This window comes from Tachyglossus aculeatus, chromosome 10 (assembly GCF_015852505.1).
Source record: "Tachyglossus aculeatus isolate mTacAcu1 chromosome 10, mTacAcu1.pri, whole genome shotgun sequence".
Classification (NCBI taxonomy): Eukaryota; Metazoa; Chordata; class Mammalia; order Monotremata; family Tachyglossidae; genus Tachyglossus; species Tachyglossus aculeatus.
Window position 1 is genome coordinate 49,626,452 of NC_052075.1, and position 24,915 is coordinate 49,651,366.

At 62.1% G+C, this 24,915-nt stretch overlaps 3 protein-coding genes across 3 annotated transcripts; all 3 read right to left on the reverse strand.

Moving 5' to 3' along the window:
• Positions 1 to 902: 902 nt before the first annotated feature.
• On the reverse strand, positions 903 to 5,590 carry CCDC106 (coiled-coil domain containing 106). Its single transcript, XM_038752647.1, has 6 exons — positions 5,464 to 5,590; positions 4,848 to 4,928; positions 3,647 to 3,754; positions 3,355 to 3,531; positions 2,737 to 2,943; positions 903 to 2,170 (listed from the first exon to the last, which is right to left on the reverse strand). Exons 2-6 carry the CDS (start codon positions 4,876 to 4,878, stop codon positions 1,854 to 1,856), a joined length of 840 nt encoding a protein of 279 aa, XP_038608575.1. The 5' UTR covers positions 4,879 to 4,928; positions 5,464 to 5,590; the 3' UTR covers positions 903 to 1,853.
• A 5,629-nt stretch (positions 5,591 to 11,219) lies between these two features.
• On the reverse strand, positions 11,220 to 12,822 carry ZNF581 (zinc finger protein 581). The gene is made up of 2 exons (XM_038751993.1): positions 12,762 to 12,822; positions 11,220 to 12,569 (listed from the first exon to the last, which is right to left on the reverse strand). Exons 1-2 carry the CDS (start codon positions 12,820 to 12,822, stop codon positions 11,932 to 11,934), a joined length of 699 nt encoding a protein of 232 aa, XP_038607921.1. The 3' UTR covers positions 11,220 to 11,931.
• Positions 12,823 to 19,847: 7,025 nt separating this feature from the next.
• On the reverse strand, positions 19,848 to 23,701 carry ZNF865 (zinc finger protein 865). Its single transcript, XM_038752971.1, is given in 4 exon segments — positions 19,848 to 21,602; positions 21,604 to 21,831; positions 21,901 to 23,456; positions 23,641 to 23,701. Coding segments are annotated over 3 exon segments (3,276 nt in total). The 5' UTR covers positions 23,404 to 23,456; positions 23,641 to 23,701; the 3' UTR covers positions 19,848 to 20,057.
• Between the last annotated feature and the right edge of the window lie 1,214 nt (positions 23,702 to 24,915).

Genomic DNA, 24,915 nt, shown 5'->3' on the forward strand with positions numbered 1-24,915 from the left:
GTGCTAAGCGCTGAGGGGATACAAGGTGATCAGGTGGGGCTCACAGTCCTCATCCCCATTTTACAGATGAGGTACACGAGGCACAGAGAAGTTAAGTGGCTTGCCCAAGGTCACACAGCAGATAAGCGGTGGAGCCGGGATTCGAACCCTTGACCTTTGACTCCCAAGCCCGTGCTCTTTCCACTGAGCCACGCTGCTTCTCAACATATCCCTCCCCATCCCCCCCGCCTTACCTCCTTCCCCTCCCCACAGCACCTGTATATACGTTTGTACGTATTTATTACTCTAGTTATAATAACAATGGCATTTATTAAGCGCTTACTATGTGCAAAGCACTGTTCTAAGTTCTGGGGAGGCTACAAGGTGATCAGATTGCCCCACGGGGGGCTCACATTTAATCCCCGTTATTTTACTTGTACATATTTATTCCGTTTATTTTATTTTGTTAATATGTTTTGTTGTCTGTCTCTCCCCCTTGTAGACCGCGAGCCCGCTGTTGGGTAGGGACCGTCTGCAGATGTTGCCAACTTGGACTTCCCAAGGGCTTAGTCCGGTGCTCTGCACACAGTAGGCGCTCAATAAATATGATTGAATGAACGTATAGAGGCGGTCCCTACCCGCCAGCGGGCTCACGGTCTAGAAGCCCGCCGCTCGCCAGCCCAGTCCCTTCTCCGCGGCCCTGCCAATGCACCTGTCACAGCTTCCCCCGGCTCCCGCTCGTCTGCACTCTCGGGGGCTCGGGCCCCCAGCTGCTCCTCCTCCCCTCCCCCGGCTCCCTGCCACTTCCCCGGGCCCCCTAATTACAGCCTGTCGCCTCGTCTCTTCCCCGGCTCCCCCGTGCCTTCCACCCGCCTCCCCTCCGATACCCCGGGAGACATGGGGCGGGAAGCGGGTTGGTCACCCGTCATCGCACTCCTCCCCCCCCACCAGCGAGAGGCGGAGGCCGAGCTTATTCCAAATTTTTCCCCTCTTTTAATTTAAATTCTCTGAACAGTTCTCTGGTTTGTCGGTTCCGCCGGGGTCGGGAGAGAGGACCGGGGAAAGGGAGACCCGGGGCCCCTCCGGCCTCTTAAATATGCGGCCTAGATGGGGAGAGGGGTAGGGTGTGGGCGATAGAAGGGGGCTGGGAACTATACATACGCACTCCACCTCCCCCCGCGTCCTCAGCTGGGGGAGGAGCGAGCGGGCCACGGGAGGATGGAGATGGAGTGGAAGGAAATGGTGCCGGATGGGGATATATATATATACACACAAATCTCCTTGGCGTGGAAGGTGGGGGAGACATAACAGCCCTGACTGGGGGAGGGAGACTGGCAGGCCTGCCTTTGCTAGGAGAGACCCCCAGCCGCTCTGAGCAGAAAAGGGTCACGGAGGGCTTGGGGCGGGGGGGTAAGGAGTGGAGTCGGGTGGGAAGGGACCCTGGCCCTCAAGGGGGGAGAGGGCAACTTCAGAGCCCGCAGAAATCCAGCGGGTGGAGGCCGTGAGGGCCTCGCTGCGGGAGCGGGGAGGTGTGATGTGGAAGGGTCTGGAATTCCTAGGGTGGGAGAGGTTGCCTGGGAACAACAAGAGACCGCCAGGGCCCCCAGGGGACCGAGAGCCCCCCCCCCCTTCCCCATCCACACACCCCGGACGGTCACTGGGAAGCTCGCCGGGATCCCAGAAGGCCTGGGAGGGAAGTGGGGAGGGTCCAAAAGGGTGGAGGGGAAGTCCAAGAGTACAGGGCACGGTGGAGGGGGGGGGGGGGGGGCCGAAAAGTAGGGAGGGGGTCCCGAAAGATTGGGGACCACCCACCCCCTGGAAAAGAGCTGCGGAGGCCGGGAGGACGTGGGAGCCGGGGGTGCGGAGGGTGGGGATCACCGCTTGAAGCGGTAGGTGATGGGCAGCAGCAGCTTGCTCTTCTTGAGGGCCTGCACCTTCTTGAGCGTCTCCTCGTCGAGCGCCAGGAAGCAGCGGCGCGAATACTCCAGGAGCCGCTCCTTGGACGGGTCGAACTCCCCGACCTCGGCCAGCTTCTCGGGGGCCACGATGAGCAGCTCGGCGATGGGCGTGGTCAGCGCCACCGTGTTGCGGTCGACGCGGTGGTGCTCGAAGGCCCGCGACATGCTCTTCAGCTTCTGGAACGTGCCCAGGATCTTCTTGTAGCGGCACAGCACCCCGTCTGCGTCCTTCACTGCGAGCGGGACCCCCGGGGTGGCGGACGGGAGAGGCGGGCAGGAGGGAAACGGATGAGGAGAGGGGGCCGCGGCCTCCGCGCCGCCCCACGATCGATCCGTCGGTCATATTTACCCAGGGCGTACTGCGCGCAGAGCTCCGGACCCCCCCACCCCTTCCCGCCCCTCTGACCATTTCGTCCTCCTCCTGGGCATCTTTAAACGAGGAAGCGGGACCCGGCTCGGGCTGGGCCGGCCTGGCACCGCTTTCACCGCCTCCCCGTGCCAGCTGGCCCGGGGCCCGTGCTGGTGGAGCAGGGGCGGCCGGGGCCCGGCCCGCTCACGAGTGCTGTCCGGCACGGATGGCGAGACCGTGGGGGCCGTGGGGCCTCCAAAACACCCCCCCCCCCCCCGGGGTTCAGGCCACCTCCCGGGTGGTCTGGGCCACCTGGCTCTCTCTCTCGGGAAGGACCACAAGGATCCGGAGGCCAGCCGAACCGGAGCCGGCCTCCAGGGAATAGGGGCCCGTGGTGCCCGGGCATCCCCTCCGTGTTCCCCGGCCTCCCGCAGGCCCCGCTCTGCTCACCCCTCTGCCGCTCCCTGGCTTTAGGCTTGCCGAACCGCCGCCGTCCGGCCCCCCCTTTCTGTTTCTGCCTCTTGCGCTCAGCCGAGCCCCCTTCTTCCGAGCCGCCGCTGAGGGAGGACGTGGGGCTGCCGGGGTCCGAGGTCTCCCCGAGTCGGGTCTCGCCCGCCTCCGCCCGCCGGCCTGCCAGCTTCCCCCGGCAATGATCCTCTGGCACAGAGAGAGAGACGGAGGTGCCACGAGATTAAAAAACAAGGAGACGTGGGTTAGGGCCGAGATTAAAAAACAAACAGCGAGGAGACGTGGGTTAGGGCCGGAAGGACAGCGGTGCCCCGGTCCCAATAATAATCGCGATGGCACTTGTTAAGTGCAAAGCACCGTTCTGAAGCACTGGGGAGGTTACAAAGTGATCAGGTTGTCCCACGGGGGGCTCACAGTTTTAACCCCCATTTTCCAGGTGAGGGAACTGAGGCGCAGAGAAGTGAAGCGACTTGCCCGAAGTCACACAGCTGACTCCAAACCCCGTGCTCTTCCCACTGAGCCACGCTGCTTCTCCAAGAGAGCGTGGGGGCTTGGGTCCCAGACCCTCGGGCCCCCCAACAACAGGCCCCTGGGCCGTACCTGCGTCGAGCCGGGCGGAGGAGATGAACTTGTCGAGCTGGCAGCGCAGGAAATCCCTCTCCTCCTCCAGGTCCTCGATGCGCTTCTGCAGCCACGAGTTGCGTTCCAGCGCCATGTGCAGCTGCGTCTTCACGCCGTTCATCAGCGCCAGAGTCGGGGAGGCGGGCTCGGGGGCCTCTGCGACGGAGGGCCGGGGGCGTTGGGTGGACCCCTCCGCCTTGGGCCTCCGCTGGCCTCGGGGACCCGAGCCTCCTGTCATCCCCAGCCTCCTTCAGGGGCCCGAGCTACTCACCCTCGCAGTGGCCCCTGGGGGGGCTCAGGCTGTAGAAGATCTGGGGCTCCCGGTGTGGCCGCTCCTCGAACGGAATGGAGATCTCGTAGGCCTCCTCGTCCTTCTTCACTGAGGGAGGAGCGGGGAGAGAGGCTGTCACCCCGTCCAAGGAGATTCAGAAAGCCGGGCCCCCGGCGGACGTCGGGCGGTCAGTCGGCCCGTCGGATTTATCGAGCGCTCACCGTGTGCGGAGCACCGTACCGAGCGCTTGGGAGAGCACCGCAGACACGGTCCCTGCCCACAGCGAGCTTACAGCGTGAGGGGGGAGACAGACGTGGTATAGGCCCGTAAACTGCCTAAGCGGCGTGGCTTAGCGGAAAGAGCCCGGGCTGGGGAGGTTGTGGGTTCTAATCCCGGCTCCGCCGCTAGTCAGCTGGGTGACTTTGGGTGAGTCACTTCACTTCTCTGTGCCACAGTTACCTCATCTGGAAAATGGGTATGGAGACTGGGAGCCCCACCTGGGTCAACCTGCTAACCTTGTATCTCCCCCAGCGCCTAGAACAGTGCTTGGCATGTAGTAAGGGCTTAACAAATACCATCATTATTATTAGTTTTGGGGGAGCGGGGCAAGGGGGCATTGGAAAAGGTTGGAAGGTGAGCTGGCCTGGAGAGGGAATTGGGGAGCCCAGGGAGAGGAGAGGGAGGGAACATTGGGGAGCCCAGGGAGAGGAAGGGGAGGGAAATGGGGAGCTCAGGGAGAGGAAGGAGAGGGAATTGGGGATCCCAGGGAGAGGAAGGAGAGGGAATTGGGGATCCCAGGGAGAGGAGGGGGAGGGAATTGGGGGTCCCAGGGAGAGGAGGGGGAGGGAATTGGGGGTCCCAGGGAGAGGAGGGGGAGGGAATTGGGGGTTCCAGGGAGAGGAGGGGGAGGAAATTGGGGGTCCCAGGGAGAGGAGGGGGAGGAAATTGGGGGTCCCAGGGAGAGGAGGGGGAGGAAATTGGGGGTCCCAGGGAGAGGAGGGGGAGAGAACTGGGGAGCTCAGGGAGAGGAAGGGGAGGGAACTGGGGAGCTCAGGGAGAGGAAGGGGAGGGAACTGGGGATCCCAGGGAGAGAAGGGGGAGGAAATTGGGGAGCCCAGGGGGAAGAGGGGAAGGGAACTGGGGAGCCCAGGGAGAGGAAGGGGGGGGAACTGGGGAGCCCAGGGAGAGGAGGCCTCCTTACTCATTCTCCTCCGGCCGTTCCTGTCGTTCATGACGGGGACCCGCCTCAGCTGGACCCAGGCGCCCGGGGGCCTCAGGGGCCCTGACCAGACAGAAGCAGGATGGGGAGAGGAGAGGGGAGGAGAGGAGGTCTGAAGGGGTCTGCCTGGCCGGGGGCGGGGGCCCCGGGGCGGTGAGAGCGCTGCCCATCCATCCCGTGGGGGGCCGGGCAGCGGGGCCCCCGGGGCCTCTCGCTCCCCCCATTTCTCCTGGGGGTCCAGGACCCCCACCCCCACCCCCCCCACACACAAACCGGCCCAGCCTCGGGGTCCCCCCGTCCCGTCCCGTCCCGTCCCGTCCCCTCCTCTCCAACCAGGCCGCCCGGCCCGGGAAGGCCCCGCCGCCGCCCAGACCAACGGCAGCCAGGCAGGCCTCCTGCCTTCGGGCCCCGGGGGGCTCCGGGTGGACACGGGGGGCTGCGGCCTCCATCCCTCCGTCCGTCCCCGGCCCCTCCTCCCGCTTTTGTCCGCCGCCGGGCCCCCTCCCCTCCACCCCCTCCATGCCCTGGGCAGGGGGCGGCGGCCCGCGTGGGGGATTCCCAGGGTTGGGGGCCGGGGGTCGGGGGGTGGGGGGCTCACCGGGTTGGGGGCTCCGGCGTTGGCCAGCATCCCGGGACCGTCTGCCCGGGGGCAGCGGGGGGCTCCGGGGGGCCCCACGCCCCCTCCTCACTGACGACGACCCCGCCCCAAAGAATAAAAACCAGCCGACCACCCACCCACCCGACCGACAGCCTCCTCCTCCTCCTCCTTCTCCTACCGGGGCCGGGCCCGGCGGGCGGGGCCGGGCCAGGAGGAGGAGGAGGAGCAGTGAGGGGGGTCTGCCCCGCCCCCCCTCCATGAAGGAGGTGGGGAGGGGGGCTTCCTCTCCTCTTTGGACCCCAGAAGCGCCGCCCACTTTTTTTAAATGGCATTAATTAAGCGCTTACTATGTGCAAAGCACTGCTGTAAGCGCTGGGGAGATTACAAGGTGATCAGGTTGTCCCATGGGATGCTTACAGTCTTCATCCCCATTAATTAAGCGCTTACTATGTGCAAAGCACTGTTCTAAGCGCTGGGAAGATTACAAGGTGATCAGGTTGTCCCACGGGGGGCTCCCAGTCTTCATCCCCATTAATTAAGCGCTTACTACGTGCAAAGCACTGTTCTAAGCGCTGGGGAGGTAACAAGGTGATCAGGTTGTCCCATGGGATGCTTACCGTCTTCATCCCCATTAATTAAGCACTTACTATGTGCGCAAAGCACTGTTCTAAGCGCTGGGAAGATTACAAGGTGATCAGGTTGTCCCACGGGGGGCTCCCAGTCTTCATCCCCATTAATTAAGCGCTTACTACGTGCAAAGCACTGTTCTAAGCGCTGGGGAGGTAACAAGGTGATCAGGTTGTCCCACGGGGGGGGGGGCTCCCAGTCTTCATCCCCATTAATTAAGCACTTACTACGTGCAAAGCCCTGTTCTAAGCGCTTGGGAGGTTACAAGGTGATCAGGTTGTCCCACGGGGGGCTCCCAGTCTTCATCCCCAGTTTCCAGATGAGGTCACTGAGGCCCAGAGAAGTGAAGTGACTTGCCCAAAGTCACCCAGCTGACAGTTGGCGGAGCCGGGATTTGAACCCATGACCTCTGCCCGGGCTCTTGCCACTGAGCCACGCTGCTTCTCTACTTGGGTCTGGGCCCCCGTCAGCCCGGGCTAGGCCGGCTCGGGGCCCACCTCCTTGTGGGCGGGGGGGGGGGGTCTCCCCTCCCTCATTCATTCAATCGTATTTATTGAGCGCTTACTGTGTGCAGAGCACTGTACTAAGCGCTTGGGAAGGACAAGTTGGCAACATAGAGAGATGGTCCCTACCCAACACCGGGCTCACAGTCTAGAAGGGGGAGACAGACAACAAAACAAAACATCTAGAGATGGTCCCTACCCAACAGTGGGCTCACGGTCTAGAAAGGGGAGACAGACAAGACAAAACATATTAACAAAATAAAACAAATAGAATGAATATGTGCAAATAAAATAGAGTAATAAATACGTACCAATATATATACAGGTGCTGTGGGGAGGGGAAGGAGGTTAGGCGGGGGCTCAGTCTGGGAAGGCCTTCCTGGAGGAGGTGAGCTCTCAGTAGGGCTTTGAAGGGAGGAAGGGAAGAGTCCCCCCCCAAGGCTTCGTCACTCAATCAATCAATCGCATTTATTGAGCGCTTACTGTGTGCAGAGCACTGTTTTGAACAGAAGTGAGATTTAATACCAAGAATTTGTCACTCGGGAAACGGGGGGAGGGGACTCTTTGAAAAGGGCGACCCCCCCCCAAAAAAAATAACCACTAACCGGTGAGGCCTTAGCGGGAAGAGCCTGGTCTTGGGAGTCAGAGGTCAGGGGTCAGAATCCCTGTTCTGACACTTGCCAGCTGGGTGACTTCGGGAAAGTCACTTCCCTAGGCCTCAGTTCCCTCATCTGGAAAATGGGGATGAAGCCTGGGCGCCCCGAGGGGGACAACCTGATCACCTTTCATTCGATCGTATTTATTGAGCGCTTACTGTGCACAGAGCACTGTACTAAGCGCTTAGACTGTGAGCCCACTGTTGGGTAGGGACTGTCTCTTTATGTTGCCAACTTGTATTCCCAAGCGCTTAGTCCAGTGCTCTGCACACAGGAAGCGCTCAATAAATACGATTGATTTATTGATTGATTGGGAAGTACAAGTTGGCAACACATAGAGACGGTCCCTACCCAACAGCGGGCTCACAGTCTAGAAGACTGTATCCTCCCGCCTCCCCCAGTGCTTAGAACAGTGCTCGGCACATAGGAAGCGCTTTTTTTTGATAGCATTTATTAAGCGCTTACTATGTGCAAAGCACCGTTCTAAGCGCTGGGGAGGTTACCGGGTGATCAGGTTGTCCCACGGGGGCTCACAGTCTTAATCCCCATTTTACAGATGAGGTCACTGAGGCACAGAGAAGTGAAGTGACTTGCCCAAAGTCACCCAACTGGCAATTGGCAGAGTCGGGATTTGAACCCATGACCTCTGACTCCAAAGCCCGGGCTGTTTCCACTGAGCCACGCTGCTTCCAAATTCCACGCGCTTAACAAATACCATTATTATTTATTATTATAACTGCACGCTGACCCGTCCGCCGGATAGGGGGGAAGCGGAGCCCGGAACCGAGCCCACGCCCCCGAACACAACTGGCCAAACCCAGAGAAGCAGCGTGGCTCAGTGGAAAGAGCCCGGGCTTTGGAGTCAGAGGTCATGGGTTCAAATCCCGACCCCACCACTTGTCAGCTGGGTGGCTTTGGGCAACTCACTTCACTTCTCTGGGCCTCAGCTACCTCATCTGGAAAATGGGGATGAAGACTGTGAGCCCCCCGTGGGACAACCTGATCACCTTGTAGCCTCCCCAGCGTTTAGAACAGTGCTTTGAATGTAGTAAGTGCTTAATAAATGCCATCATTATTATTATTATTATTATTATTTCAGTGGGCGGCCCTGGGGTCTGCCCCACCCCACATTAGAGGTGGCCAGAACGCTTGATGACGGCAACAACGCCTTGTGGTGACTGAGTCCTAAACCAAACAATCAATCGATGGTATTTATCAAGTGCTAACTGTGTGAAGGACACTGGACTAGACACTTTTTTCACGGTATTTGTTAAGCGCTTACTATTTGAAGGACACTGGACTAGACACTTTTTTCACGGTATTTGTTAAGCACTTACTATATGAAAGACACTGGACTAGACACTTTTTTCACGGTATTTGTTAAGCGCTTACTATTTGAAGGACACTGGACTAGACACTTTTTTCACGGTATTTGTTAAGCACTTACTATATGAAAGACACTGGACTAGACACTTTTTTCACGGTATTTGTTAAGCACTTACTATATGAAGGACACTGGACTAGACACTTTTTTCACGGTATTTGTTAAGCGCTTACTACGTACCAGACACTGCACTAAGCACTGAGCACGGCTCAGGGGAAAGAGCCCGGGCTTGGGAGTCAGAGGTCGTGGGTTCTAATCCCACTCCGCCACTGATCAGCTGTGATTTGGGCAAGTCACTTGACCTCCCTGTGCCTCAGTGACCTCATCTGTAAAATGGGGATGAAGACCGGGAGCCCCAAGTGGGACAACGTGATCACCTTGCATCTTCCCCGGCGCCTAGATCAGTGCTCGGCACAGAGTAAGCGCTTAACGGACGCCATCGTTATTATTACAAGATCATCAGGTTGGACCCGGTCCCCGTCCCTCATGGGGCTCTCAGGCTTAATCCCCATTTTACGGATAAGGTCAACGAGAAGTGGAGTGACTTGCTCAAGGTCACCCAGCAGGTAAAAATTAGAACCCAGGTCCTTCTGATTCCCAAGCCCGGGCTCTAACAGTGCCAGCGCTTAGAACGGTGCTTTGCACATAGTAAGCGCTTAATAAATGCTATTATTATTATTATTATCCACTAAGCCACGCTGCTTCGGGGCAAGTCCTGGGAGAATGCTTGGGAGAGTACAATATAATAGAGTTGGTAGTCACTTTCCCTGTCCTCGAGGAGCTTCCATTGCCAGAAATCAGAATCTGACCCCAGTTCCCAATTAAAGTTGAGAGGTCCCTGAACCCCGTAATAATAACGACTGTGCTATTGTTGTTAAGACTCTCAGACTCCCCCTCTCCACCCAACTCTGTCTCTCTCTCTTTCTCTTCTAGACTGTGAGCCCACTGTTGGGTAAGGACTGTCTCTATATGTTGCCAACTTGTACTTCCCAAGCGCTTAGTCCAGTGCTCTGCACACAGTAAGGGCTCAATAAATACGATTGATTGATTTCTCTCCTGGTTCAGAGCTCTGAATCCTTTTGCCCCTGGGTTAATAACAATAATAATAATAATAATGATGGCATTTGTTAAGCGCTTACTGTGTGCAAAGCACTGTTCTAAGCGCTGGGGGGAATACAAGGTGATCAGGTTGCCCCACGGGGGGCTCACAGTCTTCATCCCCAGTTTACAGATGAGGAACTGAGGCCCAGAGAAGTGAAGTGACTTGCCCCAAGTCACCCAGCTGACCAGTGGCGGAGCCAGGATTTGAACCCGTGACCTCTGACTCCAAAGCCCGGGCTCTTTCCGCTGAGCCACGCTGCTTCTCTCAGTCTCTGTTAAGTGACTCTCTGTTCTCTGTTAACAGAGAGTCTCTCTTAAGACTCTCAGACTCCCCATTTCCACCCAACTCTCTCTCTCTCTCTCTCCCGGTTCATCATCATCATCATCATCAATCGTATTTATTGAGCGCTTACTATGTGCAGAACACTGTACTAAGCGCTTGGGAAGTACAAATTGGCAACATATAGAGACGGTCCCTACCCAACAGTGGGCTCAGAATCCTTTTGCCTTTTGCTTACTATGGGCAAAGCCCTGTTCTAAGCGCTGGGGGGAATACAAGGTGATCAGGTTGCCCCACGGGGGGCTCACAGTCTTCATCTTATGTTGCCAACTTGTACTTCCCAAGCACTTAGTACAGTGCTCTGCACACAGTAAGCGCTCAATAGATACGATTGATTTTGCCCCTGGGTTCTGGGGAAGGAAGCTCCTCGGCTGTCAGACCTAAAGAGGCGAAGGGCTGGTGAGAGGAGAGGGGGGCGGGCAGGGCACCCAGAAAGGTGGCCAGGAGTCCCCCAGACCCAATGGCTGGGAAAGAATACACCAGAACCAAGCCTGATGAGGCTGTCGGGCCCTGTTCCCCTTGTTTGGGTGCTGGGGGGTCTCTGGGGGGTTGGAGTTAGGGGAGGAGAGGTAGGGGGGCCCTGGGGTCTAAAGCAACTTAGGGCTCGGTCGGGAGTTCGCTTAGCAGTTGTCTGGAGTCGCCTGTGGGCCCCCAACCCCTCATTACGCTCCCATTCTGCTACTCAAAATAACCACCGAGGCGCCTGCCCGCCTCAGCCCCCTCCACGCACTCGCCCGACACCCCTCCCTTCCCAGGAAAAGACAGAAATGGGGGCGGGAGGCAGAGGCAGCGGAGCCGAGCCTGTCACAGTGGTAGGAGGTGGGGGGCGGCCTGGTCGAGTTGGAACCCGGCCCGCGTTCCTCCAAGAGGAGGCTGCGAGCTGCCGGGGGATCCTGAGGAAAAGGAGACGGGTTGACTTTGGGTTCGGGTACCCTGCAGTCGGCGGGGAAGACGGATGCCCAGCTAGTAAGAATGGGACCCAAGAAATGGGTGTCTTCCAGGTCAATCGCTCTTGTCCCGCTGAGGCGAGGACCCCAGATGGGACCCCTCGACTTTCCTCCTCTCTCACCCCCTAGTCCCTTCCACCCCGTGATCCCTCCCTAGAAACCTTCTGCATCTTCTCCAGACACAAAAGGCCCCGCGTGTCTGTCGGAACACATTTATTTTGGTCAGGAGTCCTCTGTTGCCCTCCTACCCCTAATACCTTAAAAACGCACAAAAAGAACCAGTGAAAACCAGGAGCCGCCCTCCCTCCCCACCGTCTCGTCCGCGTCTCCATTCCGGGGAGGTGGGTTTTGGCGCGGGCCCCGCCGATCCGGCCGACCCGCTACCTGTAAGTGCTCTGGAATCCGTACGGAAGTGCTCGGGGATCTGGTGGCGGGGCAAGGGCTGCCCTAGCTCGTGGTCCCTCACCGGCTGACTCGGCCGCTCCCCGGCTAGGACTTGGAAACTCAGAGATGAATAAATCCAGGCTCCCGTTTGGGAGGTGGAGGAGGGCAGCAGCTCCCCCCCCCAATCCCCCGCCGCCCCCCAATATCCTCCAGCTGCCAGAGAGGGACAGAGGAGCGGGAGCAGAGAGGTCAGAGTCCGGCCAGGATCTGAGCCGGATTTCCACAGAGGAATCTCAAGGGGGAAGTCAGCGGTGTCAAGAGTCCGGGATTCGGACGGGAAGGGCCCGACGTCAGCCCCAAGTTCGAGCCCGTCCGGGGGCGCCTCGGGGAGGCCGGGGCTGACGGACGCGGCCTGGGGTGCCCCGTCCTCGGCTCCGGGGGGAGGGGGCCGAAGCTGGCTCGGTGCGGGGACGGGGGGTGGGGGTCGGTCCTCGGCCGAGGGTGCCCCGGGGCCGGCCGAGCGCAGTCAGGGCTGCCCGGCCCGGTGCTTGCGGCGGGCGTGCCTCTGCAGCGTGTTCCGCTCCCCGAAGCGCATGTGGCAGACGCGGCACTGGAAGGGCCGCTCCCCGGTGTGCACGCGCTGGTGGTGGGCCAGCTCGCCGGCGTCGCGGAATCGGCGGGGGCAGACGGGGCAGGCGTGGGGCTTGCCCCCGCGCCCGCCGTGGGTGAACTTGTGCCTCTCCAGGTGACTCTGGCGCTTGAAGCCCTTCCCGCAGGCGGGGCACACGTGCGGCTTCTGCTCCGAGTGGGCGATGCTGTGCCGCTGCAGGTAGGACAGGTACTCGAAGGCCCGCGAGCAGACCGGGCAGCGGTAGGCCTTCCGCGAGGGGGCCGGCGGGCTTTGGGGGGCCGGCGGGGCTTGGGGGGCCGGGGGCTGGGGCCCCCCGGGGGCCGCCCCACCGCCCCCGGCTTCCTCCACCAGCACCGTGTATGGGACCCCGAGACTGTCGATGAGGAGGTAGCGGCGGCGGCTGAAACGGGGAGGGGCCGGGGGCCGGGATGGGCCGGGGGGTTCTTGCGGGGCGGGTTGAGGAGAGGCGGATGGAGGAGGAGAAGGAGGAGGAGGAGGAGAGGCGGATGGAGGAGGAGAAGGAGGACGAGGAGGAGGAGGCCCGGGGCAGGGAGGGGGGGCTCTAGGGCGGGGGGGCAGAAGCATGGTGGGGAAGAAGGGGGCTGTCTGAGGACCTGGAAGGGGCCGGGGGGTGGGGGCAGAGACAGAGAGAGAGAGAGAGAGAGAGAGGAGGTTAGAGGGAGGATCCCCTCCAGACCGCTCTACAAGACTATGTGCCCTCACACCTCTCCGGCTTCCGTCTCTGGACCTCTCTGGCCTCCGTCTCTGGACCTCTCCGGCCTCCATCTCTGGACCTGTCCAGCCTCTGTCTCTGGACGTCTCCGGCCTCCGTCTCGGGACCCGTCCGGCCTCTGTCTCTGGACCGGTCCGGCCTCTGTCTCTGGACCCGTCCGGCCTCTGACTCTGGACCTGTCTGGCCTCTGTCTCTGGACCGGTCCAGCTTCTGACTCTGGACCTGTATGGCCTCTGACTCTGGACCTGTCTGGCTTCTGTCTCTGGACCTGTCCAGCTTCTGACTCTGGACCTGTCTGGCCTCTGTCTCTGGACCTGTCCAGCTTCTGACTCTGGACCTGTATGGCCTCTGACTCTGGACCTGTCTGGCCTCTGTCTCTGGACCTGTGCAGCCTCTGTCTCTGGACCCGTCCAGCCTCTGACTCTGGACCTGTCTGGCCTCTGTCTCTGGACCCGTCTGGCCTCTGACTCTGGACCTGTGCAGCCTCTGTCTCTGGACCCGTCCGGCCTCTGACTCTGGACCCGTCCAGTCTCTGTCTCTGGACCCGTCCGGCTTCTGTCTCTGGACCTGTGCAACCTCTGTCTCTGGCCCCGTCCGGCCTCTGACTCTGGACCTGTATGGCTTCCGTCTCTGGCCCCGTCCGTCCTCCTTCCCTGTTTGTGTCTGAGGCCCTGGTTGGCCCCGTGGGGTCCGGCCCCCCGGGGTCCGGCCCCCCGGGGTCTCTAACCCCCTCCCACTTGGGGGCCAACCCTGGGCCCCTCTTCCCGGACCCCCCCCAACCCCACTAGCCTCTGTAGCCTCTTGGGAGCCGACCACCCCCCTCCTCCCCCTGCTCCCTGTTCTCTGCCACCTTCTCGGGGCGGGGGGGATCCTGGCTCCATCCCCCTGGGGTCCCCCGGGCGGGGATGCCCCCTCCCTCCGCCCCTAGGCCCCCTCCCCCGTACCCGGTGCGGTGGTCCGGTCCTGTCCGGTCCTGTCCGGCCCTGCCCGGTGCTGCCCGGTCCTGCGGGGGTCCCGGCCGCCCCTTCCCCGGGGCTCGGCTTCCCGCCCCTTCCCCTCCCCTGCCCGGCCCCCGGACCCCCCGCCCCCCGCCCCGCCAGGCCCGGCTCCGGGTCCGGAGGGGCTTCGGGGGGATGGGGGTGGGGGTGGGGAGGGGAGGGGGCGGGGCAGGGGGCGGGGCGGGGGTCGCGGGGCCCCCGGGAAACCGCTCCGGTTGAAGACAAAGGCTTCGGCGGAAACGTTCCGGGGCCTTCGCCGCCCGAGGCCCCCCTCCTCTCCCCCGATTAATCAATCAATCAATCAATCGTATTTATTGAGCGCTTACTATGTGCAGAGCACTGTACTAAGCGCTTGGGAAGTACAAATTGGCATCACATAGAGACAGTCCCTACCCAACAGTGGGCTCACAGTCTATTAATAATAATGATAGCATCTATTAAGCGCTTACTATGTGCCAAGCACTGTTCTAAGCGCTGGGGAGGTGACGAGGTGGTCCCACGGGGGGCTCACGGTCTTCATCCCCATTTGACAGGTGAGGGAACTGAGGGCCAGAGAAGTGAAGTGACTCGCCCAAAGTCACACAGCTGACAAGGGGCGGAGGCGGGATTTGAACCCATAATCGTATTTATTATGCGCTTACTATGTGCAAAGCACTGTTCTAGGCACAGACCCGGGGCACAGGCCCAAGGACATTCATTCAATCGTATTTATTAAGTGCTTACTATGTGCAAAGCACTGTTCTAGGCACAGACCCGAGGCACAGGCCAAGGGACAGACTGGGCACAGGGGGCACAGGCTGGGGGACAGGCCCGGCCACATTCATTCAATTGTATTTATTACGCGCTTACTATGTGCAAAGCACTGTTCTAGGCACAGACCCAAGGACGTTCATTCAGTCGTATTTATTAAGCGCTTACTATGTGCAAAGCACTGTTCTATCAATCAGTCAATCATATTTATTGAGCACTTACTGTGTGCAGAGCACTGTACTAAGCGCTTGGGAAGTCCAAGTTGGCAACATCTAGAGACAGTCCCTACCCAACAGCGGGCTCACGGTCTAGAAGGGGGAGACAGAGAACAAAACCAAACATTAACCAAATAAAATAAATAGAACAGATATGTACAAGTAAAATAAATAAATAGAGTAATAAATATGTAGAAACATATATACATATATACAGGTGCTGTGGGGAAGGGAAGGAGGTAAGGTGGGGGGGATGGAGAGGAAGGAGGGGGCTCAGTCTGGGAAGGCCTCCTGGAGGAGGTGGGACAACCTGATCACCTGGTGTCCATCCCAGCATTTAGTACAGTGCCCGGCACCTAGTAAGCGCTTAACGAAGACCGTTCAAACAAACCCCAGGCCTGAGAAGAAATGGCAGATGGGTCGGTGGGAATTGGCGGGGTGGCAGGGTCTCCCCAGCCGAAAGAGCCGCGCCCCGAGTTGAGTGCGGGGTTGGTTGTTCCCTCCCTCTCTCTAATGATAATCATGATGGCATTTGTTAATCAATCAATCAATCAATCGTATTTATTGAGCGCTTACTGTGTGCAGGGAACTGTACTAAGCGCTTGGGAAGTACAAGTTGGCAACATATAGAGACAGTTCCTACCCAACAGTGAGCTCACAGTCTAGAAGGGGGGAGACAGAGAACAAACCAAAACATATTAAAATAAATAGAATAGATATGTACAAGTAAAATAAATAGAGTAATAAATACATACAAACATATATACAGATATACAGGTGCTGTGGGGAAGGGAAGAAGGTTAAGTGCTTCCTATGTGCCAAGCACTGTTCTAAGCGCTGGGATGGACACCAGGTGATCAGGTTGTCCCACGTGGGGCTCCCAGTCTTCATCCCCATTTGACAGATGAGGGAACTGAGGCCCAGAGAATAATAATGACGGCATTTTTTTAAGCGCTTACTATGTGCAAAGCACTGTTCTAAGTGCTGGGGGGATACAAGGTAATCGGGTTGTCCCACGGGGGGGCTCCCAGGCTTCATCCCCATTTTACAGATGAGGGAACTGAGGCCCGGAGAAGTGAGGTGACTTTGGGCAAGTGAAGAAGAAGAAGTGAAGAAGAGGCCCGGAGAAGTGAAGTGACTTGCCAAAGTCACCCAGCTGACAACTGGCGGAGCCGGAATTTGAACCCATGACCTCAGACTCCAAAGCCCAGGCTCTTTCCGCTGAGCCACGCTGCTTCTCAGAGAAGTGACTTGCCCAAAGTCACACAGCTGACAAAAGGTGGAGGCGGAATTAGAACCCACAACCCCAAAAGCAGGTGGCTCAATGGACAGAGCCCGGGCTTTGGAGCCACAGGTCATAGGTTTAAATCCTGGCTCCGCCAATTGTCAGCTGTGTGACTTTGGGCAAGTCACTTCACTGCGCCTCAGTTCCCTCATCTGTAAAATGGGGATGAAGACTGTGAGCCTCCCGTGGGACAACCTGATCACCTTGTAACCTCCCCAGCGCTTAGAACGGTGCTTTGCACATAGTAAACACAATAAAAATGCCATTATTATTATTATTATTTGGGCAAGTCACAGTGCTTTGCACATAGTAAGTGCTTAATAAATGCCATTATTATTATTTGGGCAAGTCACTTAACTTCTCTGTGCCTCAGTTACTTCATCCAGAAAATGGGGATTAAAACTGTGAGCCCCCTCCCCAGGGATCACCTTGTAACCTCCCCAGCGCTTAGAACAGTGCTTTGCACATAGTAAGTGCTTAATAAATGCCATTATTATTGTTATTATTATTATTATTCCATTATTATTATTATTAAAATGGGGATTGTCTGTGAACCCCACGTGGGACACCTTGATTACCCTGTATCTACCCCAGTGCTTAGAACAGTGCTTTGCACATATTAAGTGCTTAATAAATGCCATTATTATTATCATTATTATTCCATTATTATTATTATTATTAAAATGGGGATTAAGTCTGTGAGCCCCACGTGGGACACCTTGATTACCCTGTACCTCCCCCAGCGGTTAGAACAGTGCTTTGCACATAGTAAGTGCTTAATAAATGCATTATTATTATTATTATTATTAAAATGGGGATCAAGTCTGTGAGCCCCATGTGGGACACTTTGATTACCCTGTATCTACCCCAGCTCTTAGAACAGTGCTTTGCACATAGTAAGTGCTTAATAAATGCCATTATTATTATTATTAAAATGGGGATTAAGTCTGTGAGCCCCACGTGGGACACCTTGATTGCCCTGTATCCACCTCAGCGTTTAGAACAGTGCTTTGCACATAGTAAGCGCTTAATAAATATTATTATGATGATGATAATGATTGGAAGCCCGAGCCGCGGGCCCCTTTCCCGCGCCTCGCCGTGAGGTGAGGCGAGGTGAGGCGATGGCGGTCGACGACGGCCCGCCGCGCGCATGCGCCTCACGCCCCCCTTCTCCCCCGCTGGTGGGCGGGAAGAGCTGTGATAGGCGGAGAGGCGAAGGGGGCGGGGCTTGGCCCTCCCGGGGGGCGGGCCTCAAGATGGCCGCCGGCCGGCTCTGTGGGCCTTGGCCCTGAGGGAGGGCAGGCAGGGCCCGGCCAGTCGTTGGGCTGCAGCACGGACAGCCGGCGAAGGAACCGATCAATCCCCACCCTCCATCCATCCATCGATTAATTAATCGATCGATAGATCGGGCCGCAGCTTCCGGCCACCTGAGGAAAAAGCCCGTCCGCCTTCGACGAGGGCCCACCTGTTGTTTCCTCACTGGGCCCAACATGGCCCGGGCCGGCCGGCCCCCATCCCCTGTTGCCCCATCTGAGATCCAATCGGTGGTCGTCGAGGACCGGGCAGGGGCAGCCCACCGGGGTGACCTCGTCAGCACGGCCCCCTTCGGCCTGGTCGCCGACCTCCTCTTCGACGAGCGGAGCGGGCAAGGCCCCGCCAACCTGCGGGCACCGTCCAACCCGCACAAGGGCCCTCGCCGGTGCCCCGGGGCCTTGGCGGCGGCGGAGCGGGAGCGGGCGGCCTCGTGCCCGGGCCCCGCCAACGAAGCCGCGACGCCCTCGGCCAAGCCCTACGCCTGCGGCTTCTGCCGCAAGCCCTTCAGGCGGTCGTCGGACCTCCGGGACCACGAGCGGGTGCACACGGGCGAGCGGCCCTACCGCTGCCGCTTCTGCGGGAAGGCCTTCACCCAGTCGTCCGTGCTGGCCGGGCACACCCGCATCCACACCGGCGAGCGGCCCTTCCGCTGCGGGGTCTGCGGCCGGGCCTTCAACAACTCCTCCAATTTCAAGAAGCACCAGAGGACGCACCGCTCCCCGCAGCGGGGGGAGGCGGGCGTTGGGGGGACGGGGGTGCGGGAGGAGGACGGGACCGGGAAGAAGCCAAGTGAGGTCAAGGGGGCGACGGGCGACGAATGGGGGTGTAGACGGGGAGAGAGCGGGGAGGAGGAGGAGGTGGGAGACGAGGGGCCGGTGGACGTGGGCCGGACTCTCGGTGGGGACGTGGCGGGCAGAGAGGTGTGGGAGGAGGTTGGAGGTAAAATAGCGGGGGGCGGAGGGGAAGAGAGTGGGCCCGGAGGAGAGGAGAAGGCTGGACCGGGGGCCGGGGTCTGGACGGGCCCCGGCGGGCCGGAGGAGGCGGAGAACGGATTGGGGTCGGGGGACAGCGGGGAGGAGGAAGGCGGGCAAAGCTGGGCCGGGAGGCCGTACATCTGCTTCGCCTGCCGGAAGCGGTTCAGGCGGGCCACGGACCTCAAGGAGCACCTGCGCGTGCACACGGGCGAGAGGCCCTTCCGCTGCCCGCTCTGCCCCAAGCGCTTCACACAGGCCTCGGCCCTGGCCACCCACAGGCGGGTGCACACGGACGAGCGGCCCTTCCGCTGCCCCGTCTGCCCCAAGCGCTTCAACAACTCCTCCAACTGCGCCAAACATCGGCGGTTACACACGGGGGAGCGGCCCCACCGCTGCCCCGTCTGCCCCCAGGCCTTTCCCGAGCGCCGCCGCCTCGCCCGGCACCTCAGCACCCTACACGGCCCCGTCCAACCCTAGGGTGACCATCCATCCTCCCCCGCCCCCCTTGCCGTGACCTTTCTTTCAAACGGGGCCAGTCGGCCACGGGCATTCAGTCGCCCGCCTGGAGCCCGCTGCAGACCCCCATCAAGGTTTAAGGCCCCGAGCGAGCCCCGTGAGTCCGCCGAGGGCAGAGGACGATGCCGGGCTGGAGGGTCTCCCGTTCCCCGGCCGCTAGGTGAGACCACCGGACGGCAGAATGGGGAAGCAGGGGTCACAGAGCCCTTTCCCCCTCACGTACCTCAGCCAGGGGGGTGGTGTTTGCATCCCCTCTGGTTTCTGATTAAAGGCCTTTCTGTTAGGGCTGTGTCTGGTGTGGCTCTGTTCGGGGCGTGGGGGTGGGACGGACATGGGGCTCCGGCCCCCTCCTCGAACTGAGATCCCTTGGAAGTAAAGAGGCGGTGTGGTCAGGAAGATGGCCCTGGGGGGGGCTGATCCCAGCTCTGCCCGTTGCTGTTGGGTGGTTCGGGGGCAAGTCACTCACTTCTCTGGCTCCGTTTCCTCACCTGGAGAAAGGGGGACTCAACACCTGATCTACCTCACCTCTAGACGGTGAGTCTCCCGAGGTGCAGGGCCGGCGTTCGATCGGGTTGCAAATGATCTACCGCCCCGCCGTAGACGTGAACTTCAGCACTTGGCCTCGACTAGTGCGTAATAAATGCCACAATTACTATTAAGGAAGGGGACACGGAAAGGGCAAGTCCAGGGGGAGGGGGTGGATGGCTTCGGCCCGTCGGGACTAGGTGGGAGCCACTTCCCCCTCGGAGCCAAGAACGACCCCCGCGGCCCGAGAAGCCGCGTCGACAGTTTTATTGTCCGCTTCGTCTGTACAACCTCCCCGCTCCCTCCCACCCGACCCCGCCCCGGCATCAAAACAGAAATGGGTCCCCGTCCCCCCGGCCCCCCACGGCACCACCCGACCGCGGCCGGGCACGGGGGCAGGGCAGACGGACCAGAATCCACTCGCGATCAGGGGGTTGTGGGGTGGGGGGGGGGGGAGGGTCGGAGGTCGCCGCTGGGGTCCGGGGGTGGGGGGAACGACTCGGGAAGGGGTGGGGGGCGGACGCCGCCGGCCGGTCAAGTCTCCGTGGGGCCTCGGGGGGCCACCGCCTCAGCCCCTCTGCGGCCGGAGGCGTGGGGAAGCGCGGCAGTGCCGCCGGAGGAGGGCGAGGGGCCGCCGCCGCCGCCGCGTTGGGTCTTCTTCTCCGGGAGTCCGTGGGGAGGGATGAGCGGGGTGGGTCCGGGGGGGCCGCCTCAGGTGTCCTTGGCTCCCAGGCCCGCCTGGGCCTGGGCCTGGGCCTGCAGCCTCTCCACCTTGTGGACCTGCCGGTGCTTCTTGAGGCCGTAGGTGTTGGCGAAGGCCTCCCCGCAGGCGGCGCAGCGGAAGGGCCGGCCGCCCTGATGGGCCGCCAGGTGCTTGCGGAAGTAGCCGGGGTCCTTGAAGAGCTTGAGGCAGGCCGGGCAGCGCAGGTCCGGGCGGGCAGGCTCGTGGGCCCGCTGGTGGCGCAGCACGGAGCTGAGGTAGAAGAAGCCCTTGCCGCAGTGCTCGCAGCGGTAGGCGCGCTCGCCCAGGTGCAGCCGCTGGTGCTCCAGCAGGTTGGAGCGGTAGCGGAAGGTCTTGCCGCAGGCCCCGCAGCGCTGGGGCCGGGGCACGGCGTGGAGCCGCCGGTGCTCCGCCAGGCTGGAGGACTGGGCGAACCGCTTGGCGCACACGCCGCACTTGAAGGCCCGCTCGCCCGTGTGCACCACGCGGTGCTGGCGCAGGTACCAGGAGCGCAGGAAGCCCCGGCCGCAGACCCCGCAGCGGTAAGGCCGCTGCTCCGTGTGGCAGCGCTGGTGGCGCATCAGCAGGGCCGCCTCCCAGAACCGCTTGCCGCAGACCGGGCAGCGGAAGCCCCGCTTCTGCCGGTGGCTGCGCCGGTGCAGGAGCAGGTCGTAGGCGCCGGCGAAGCTCTGGCCGCACAGGCCGCAGCCCAGGGTCCGCCGCACCAGGTGCACGTACTTGTGCGTCACCAGCCCCAGGAAGTGCTTGAAGCTCTGCCCGCACGTGCCGCAGCTGAAGCGCTCCCCGGCCCCGGCCCCCAGCAGCGGGGGCGCCTCCTCGCCCGCCGCGCCCGCCAGGGCCGCCACCGCCGCGCCCACCTCGCCCGCCAGCCCGTTCTCCAGCCCGGCCGCCTCCGCCGCGCCCGCTGCCCCGCCGCCCGCCCCGCCGCCGCCCCCGCCGCCGCCGCCGCCGCCGTCGGGGCCCGGCAGGCGCTCGGGGGCCGCCTGGTGTACCAGCTTGTGCCACATGAGGTTCTCGATGAAGCCGAAGGCCTTGCCGCAGGCGTCGCAGCCGTACGGCTTCTCGGCCATGTGAGCCTCCTTGTGGGACATGACGTGGAACAGGTCGGGGAAGTGCTCGCCGCAGTCGGAGCAGGCGTAGCCCAGGCCCTCGGCCGCCCCGGGCCCCAGCCCGCTCGGGCCCGCGCCGCCCCCGCCGCCGCCCCCGCCGCCGCCGGGGCCCGGCGGGCCGGGCGGCGGGGCCAGGGCGCAGGGCAGCTGCAGCCGGTGGACCTGGAGGTGGCGCGTGAGGCTCTGCGGGTAGCCGAAGACCTTGCCGCACAGCTCGCACTTGTAGGGCCGCTCGCGGGTGTGCACCACGTGGTGCTTGCTCAGGTGGAAGGACTCGCGGAACCGCTTGCCGCACACGGGGCACTGGTGCGGCTTCTCCCCCGTGTGGATGCGCTCGTGCCGCTTCAGCGTCTCCCGCCGCCCGAACCCGCGCCCGCACAGCCCGCAGCAGAAGGGCTTCGCGGCCGGCCCCGGCCCCCCCGCCGCCGCCGCCGCCGCCCGCGGCCCCCGGCCCGGCCCCGGCCCCGCCGAGGAGCAGCGGGTGGGCCCCCAGCAGGGGCACGGAGACGGCCCCGTACACCACGGCCGCCGCCGCCGCCGTCGCCTTCTCGTCGGCCGCCCCGGGCTCGGGCGGGGGCAGCAGGTAGGGGGGGAAGCCGGGCGGCGGGGCGCCGGGGGCGGGGACGGGACCGCCCTCCTTGGCCCCTTCGGCGCCGGGCCCCGCGGCCGCCGCCGCCGCCGCCGCCGCCGCCGCGTGGGCCACCGCCGCCGCGTGGGCCGCCGCCGCCGCGTGGGCAGCCTTGTGCCTGAGCAGGCTCTGGGGCGCGGCGTAGCTCTTGCCGCAGACGTCGCACGGGTAGTCCGGGCGGGCCGAGGCCGGGGAGGGGGCCCCGGGGCCGGAGCCCGGGGCCGCGTGGGCCGCCTGGTGCTTCAGGAGGTAGGCCGCGTCCCGGAAGGCCTTGCCGCAGATGCCGCAGGGCAGGCGCAGGAGGTCGGCCGAGTGCGTCTTGATGTGGCGCTTCAGGCTCTCGCGGCGGTTGAAGCTCTTGCCGCAGGCGGAGCAGCTGAAGGGCTTCTCCCCGGTGTGGATGATCTGATGCTGGTGCAGGTGGCTGGGCTTCTTGAACACCTTCCAGCACAGCGAGCAGGTGAAGGGGCCGTCCCCGCTCCCGGCGGCGGGCGGGTGGGGCGGAGGCGGGGGCGGAGGGGGCGGCCCGGGGGGCGCCGCGCCCGCCCCCTCCGACGCGGCCCCGCCGAGGGCCGGGAGCGGCTGCGGCCCGCCCCCGTCTGCGGGCCCGGGCCCCGTCCCGGGCGGGGCGGGGGGCGGCGGGGCGGGCCCGGCGGGCGGGGGCTGGGCCTCCTTGTGGCAGCGGCGGTGGCGGATGAGGCTGGACACGTGGTTGTAGGTGCGCCCGCAGACGCCGCACTCGTAGGGCCGCTCGCCGCTGTGCACCAGCATGTGCTGCACCAGGTGCGACGACTGCTTGAAGGACTTCTGGCAGACGCCGCAGGGGAAGCGCCGCTCCATCAGGTACTTCAGCCGCCGGAAGTAGCCCTTGTCGTCCTTGGCGGGGTCCCCCGGGGGCACCGGGGCGGGCGGCGGGACCGGGGACGGGACGGCGGAGGCGGCGGAGACGGCCGCGGGCAGGGCCGAGGCGGGCGGGACCGGAGGCAGGCCGCCCCCGGCCGGCCCCACCACCCCGCCCACGCCCACCCCGCCGCGCTTCAGGCTCCCGAAGAGGTGCTGGTGGCCGGACAGGTCGACGATGCCCCACTGCGGGGCCCCGAAGGCCGCGTCGAAGATCGGCTGCCCGCCGGGGGGGGTCCCGAACCCCGGAGGGGGCGGCGGGGGCGGCGGCGGCGGCAGGGGGCCTTCCGGCTTCTTGCCCGAAGAGGGGGCGGCGGAGGAGGAGGACGAGGAGGAGGAGGAGGCGGCGGCGGCGGCCGACGACGACGGGGTCTCCGCTTTGAAGTCCTTCGGCTTGTGGGGCGGCGGGGCGGGGCGGTCGAAGGGGGGCGGGGGAGGCGGGGGCGGCACGTAGTCGTACTGGGGGGGACCCGGGGGCGGAGGGGGGCAGGGCAGCGTGGCCACGGCTTTGGGGTGGTCGTGGGCGGCGCCGCCCCCCCCGGCCCCGTACAGCTCCATCGGCTCGAAGCGCTGATGGTTCAGGAACTCGAGGAAGTCAAAGGGATAACTCTGAAAATGGACCCCGTCCTCGCCCCCGCCGATCCCGCCGCCGCCGCCGCCGCCCGCGTTTGCTTCCATCTCCGCCCCCCCCCAGGGACCACGGCAGCTCGTGGCGGGGGGCGCTGGGGATCCTGTGAGGGAGGAGGAAGCGGGTTAAAAGCAGGAAAACTTGCTCTCCCCAGCCCCCGCCTCCAGTCACCCCCAATGAACGAGTGGCATTTACTGAGCGCTCGCTGACCGTACTAAGCCCTTCCCCACGTCCCGCCCTCGTTCCCCTTCATCCGCTCCCCGGCTCCCCTCCGGGCCCCAAACCACCTGCCTCCTCTCCAGTGTTTTAGGGGCCGGAGCATCCCGTCCGGGGTCGCCCATTCACCCCTCGGCCGATGGCTTCCCGCAGGGATGGATGGGGAGGGCGAGTGGGGGAGAAGCCGAGAAAAGCTCCGTTTGGAAAGGCATCCCCCTCCCGGTCCCCCGGATAATAATAATAATGATGGCATTTATTAAGCGCTTACTACGTGCAAAGCACTGTTCTAAGCGCTGGGGAGGTTACAAGGTGATCAGGTTGTCCCACCGGGGGCTCACAGTCTTCACCCGCATTTTACAGGTGAGGTAACTGAGGCCCGGAGAATAATAATGATGGCGTTTATTAAGCGCTTACGATATGCAAAGCACTGTACTAAGCGCTGGGGAGGTTACAAGGTGATCAGGTTGTCCCATGGGGGGGTTCACAGTCTTAATCCCCATTTTACAGATGCGGTAACTGAGGCCCAGAGAAGTGAAGTGACTTGCCCAAAGTCACCCAGCTGACAAGTGGCGGAGCTGGGATTCGAACCCATGACCTCTGACTCCAAAGCCCGGGCTCTTTCCACTGAACCATGCTGCTTCTCTAAGGGGGGGCAGATCCCTGCCCCTGCCCCCCAGACAGACAGAGACACCATTCCTCCCCTCCCCCTGTGTCTCCTGAGATGGGGGGAGGGAGGGGAGGCCTGAGATCCTCGCTGTGGGGAAGGGGAAGGGTCGGGGGCGGCCGTAGGCCGAGGCCATCCTTTGGAGTCAGAGGTCATGGGTTCAAATCCCGGCTCCACCAATTGTCAGCTGTGTGACTTTGGTCGTCACTTAACTTCTCTGTGCCTCAGTAACCTCATCTGTAAAATGGGGATGAAGACTGTGAGCCCCCCGCGGGACACCCTGATTACCTTGTAACCTCTCTAGCGCTTAAAACAGTGCTTTGCACATAGTAAGCGCTTAATAAATGCCATTATTATTATTATCATCCCCCGACTCTCCCCCTTCTAGACTGTGAGCCCACTGTTGGGCAGGGACCATCTCTATATGTTGTCAACTTGTACTTCCCAAGCGCTTAGTTCAGTGCTCTGCATACAGTAAGCGCTCAATAAATGCATTCATTCAATCATATTTACTGAGCGCTTACTGTGTGCAGAGCACTGGACTAAGCGCTTGGGAAGTCCAAGTTGGCAACACATAGAGACGGTCATTCATTCATTCATTCAACCGTACTTATTGGGTGCTTACTGTGTGCAGAGCACTGGACTAGCGCTTGGGAAGCCCAAGTTGGCAACATAGAGAGAC

Coding starts and splice junctions, on each gene's coding strand:
- CCDC106 (XM_038752647.1), bottom strand. CDS start 4,878: ATGAACGACAGGAACGGCCGGAGGAGAATGA. Junction 3,755..4,847: donor GAACGGCCGGAGGAGAATGA/GTAAGGAGGCCT, acceptor CTCCTCCCTCAG/TGAAGAAGGACGAGGAGGCC. Junction 2,171..2,736: donor AGCCAGGGAGCGGCAGAGGG/GTGAGCAGAGCG, acceptor TCCCGCTCGCAG/TGAAGGACGCAGACGGGGTG.
- ZNF581 (XM_038751993.1), bottom strand. CDS start 12,822: ATGGAGGCCGGAGAGGTCCAGAGACGGAGGCCAGAGAGGTCCAGAGAC. Junction 12,570..12,761: donor CAGAGACGGAAGCCGGAGAG/GTGTGAGGGCAC, acceptor CCGGGCCTCCTC/CTCCTCGTCCTCCTTCTCCT.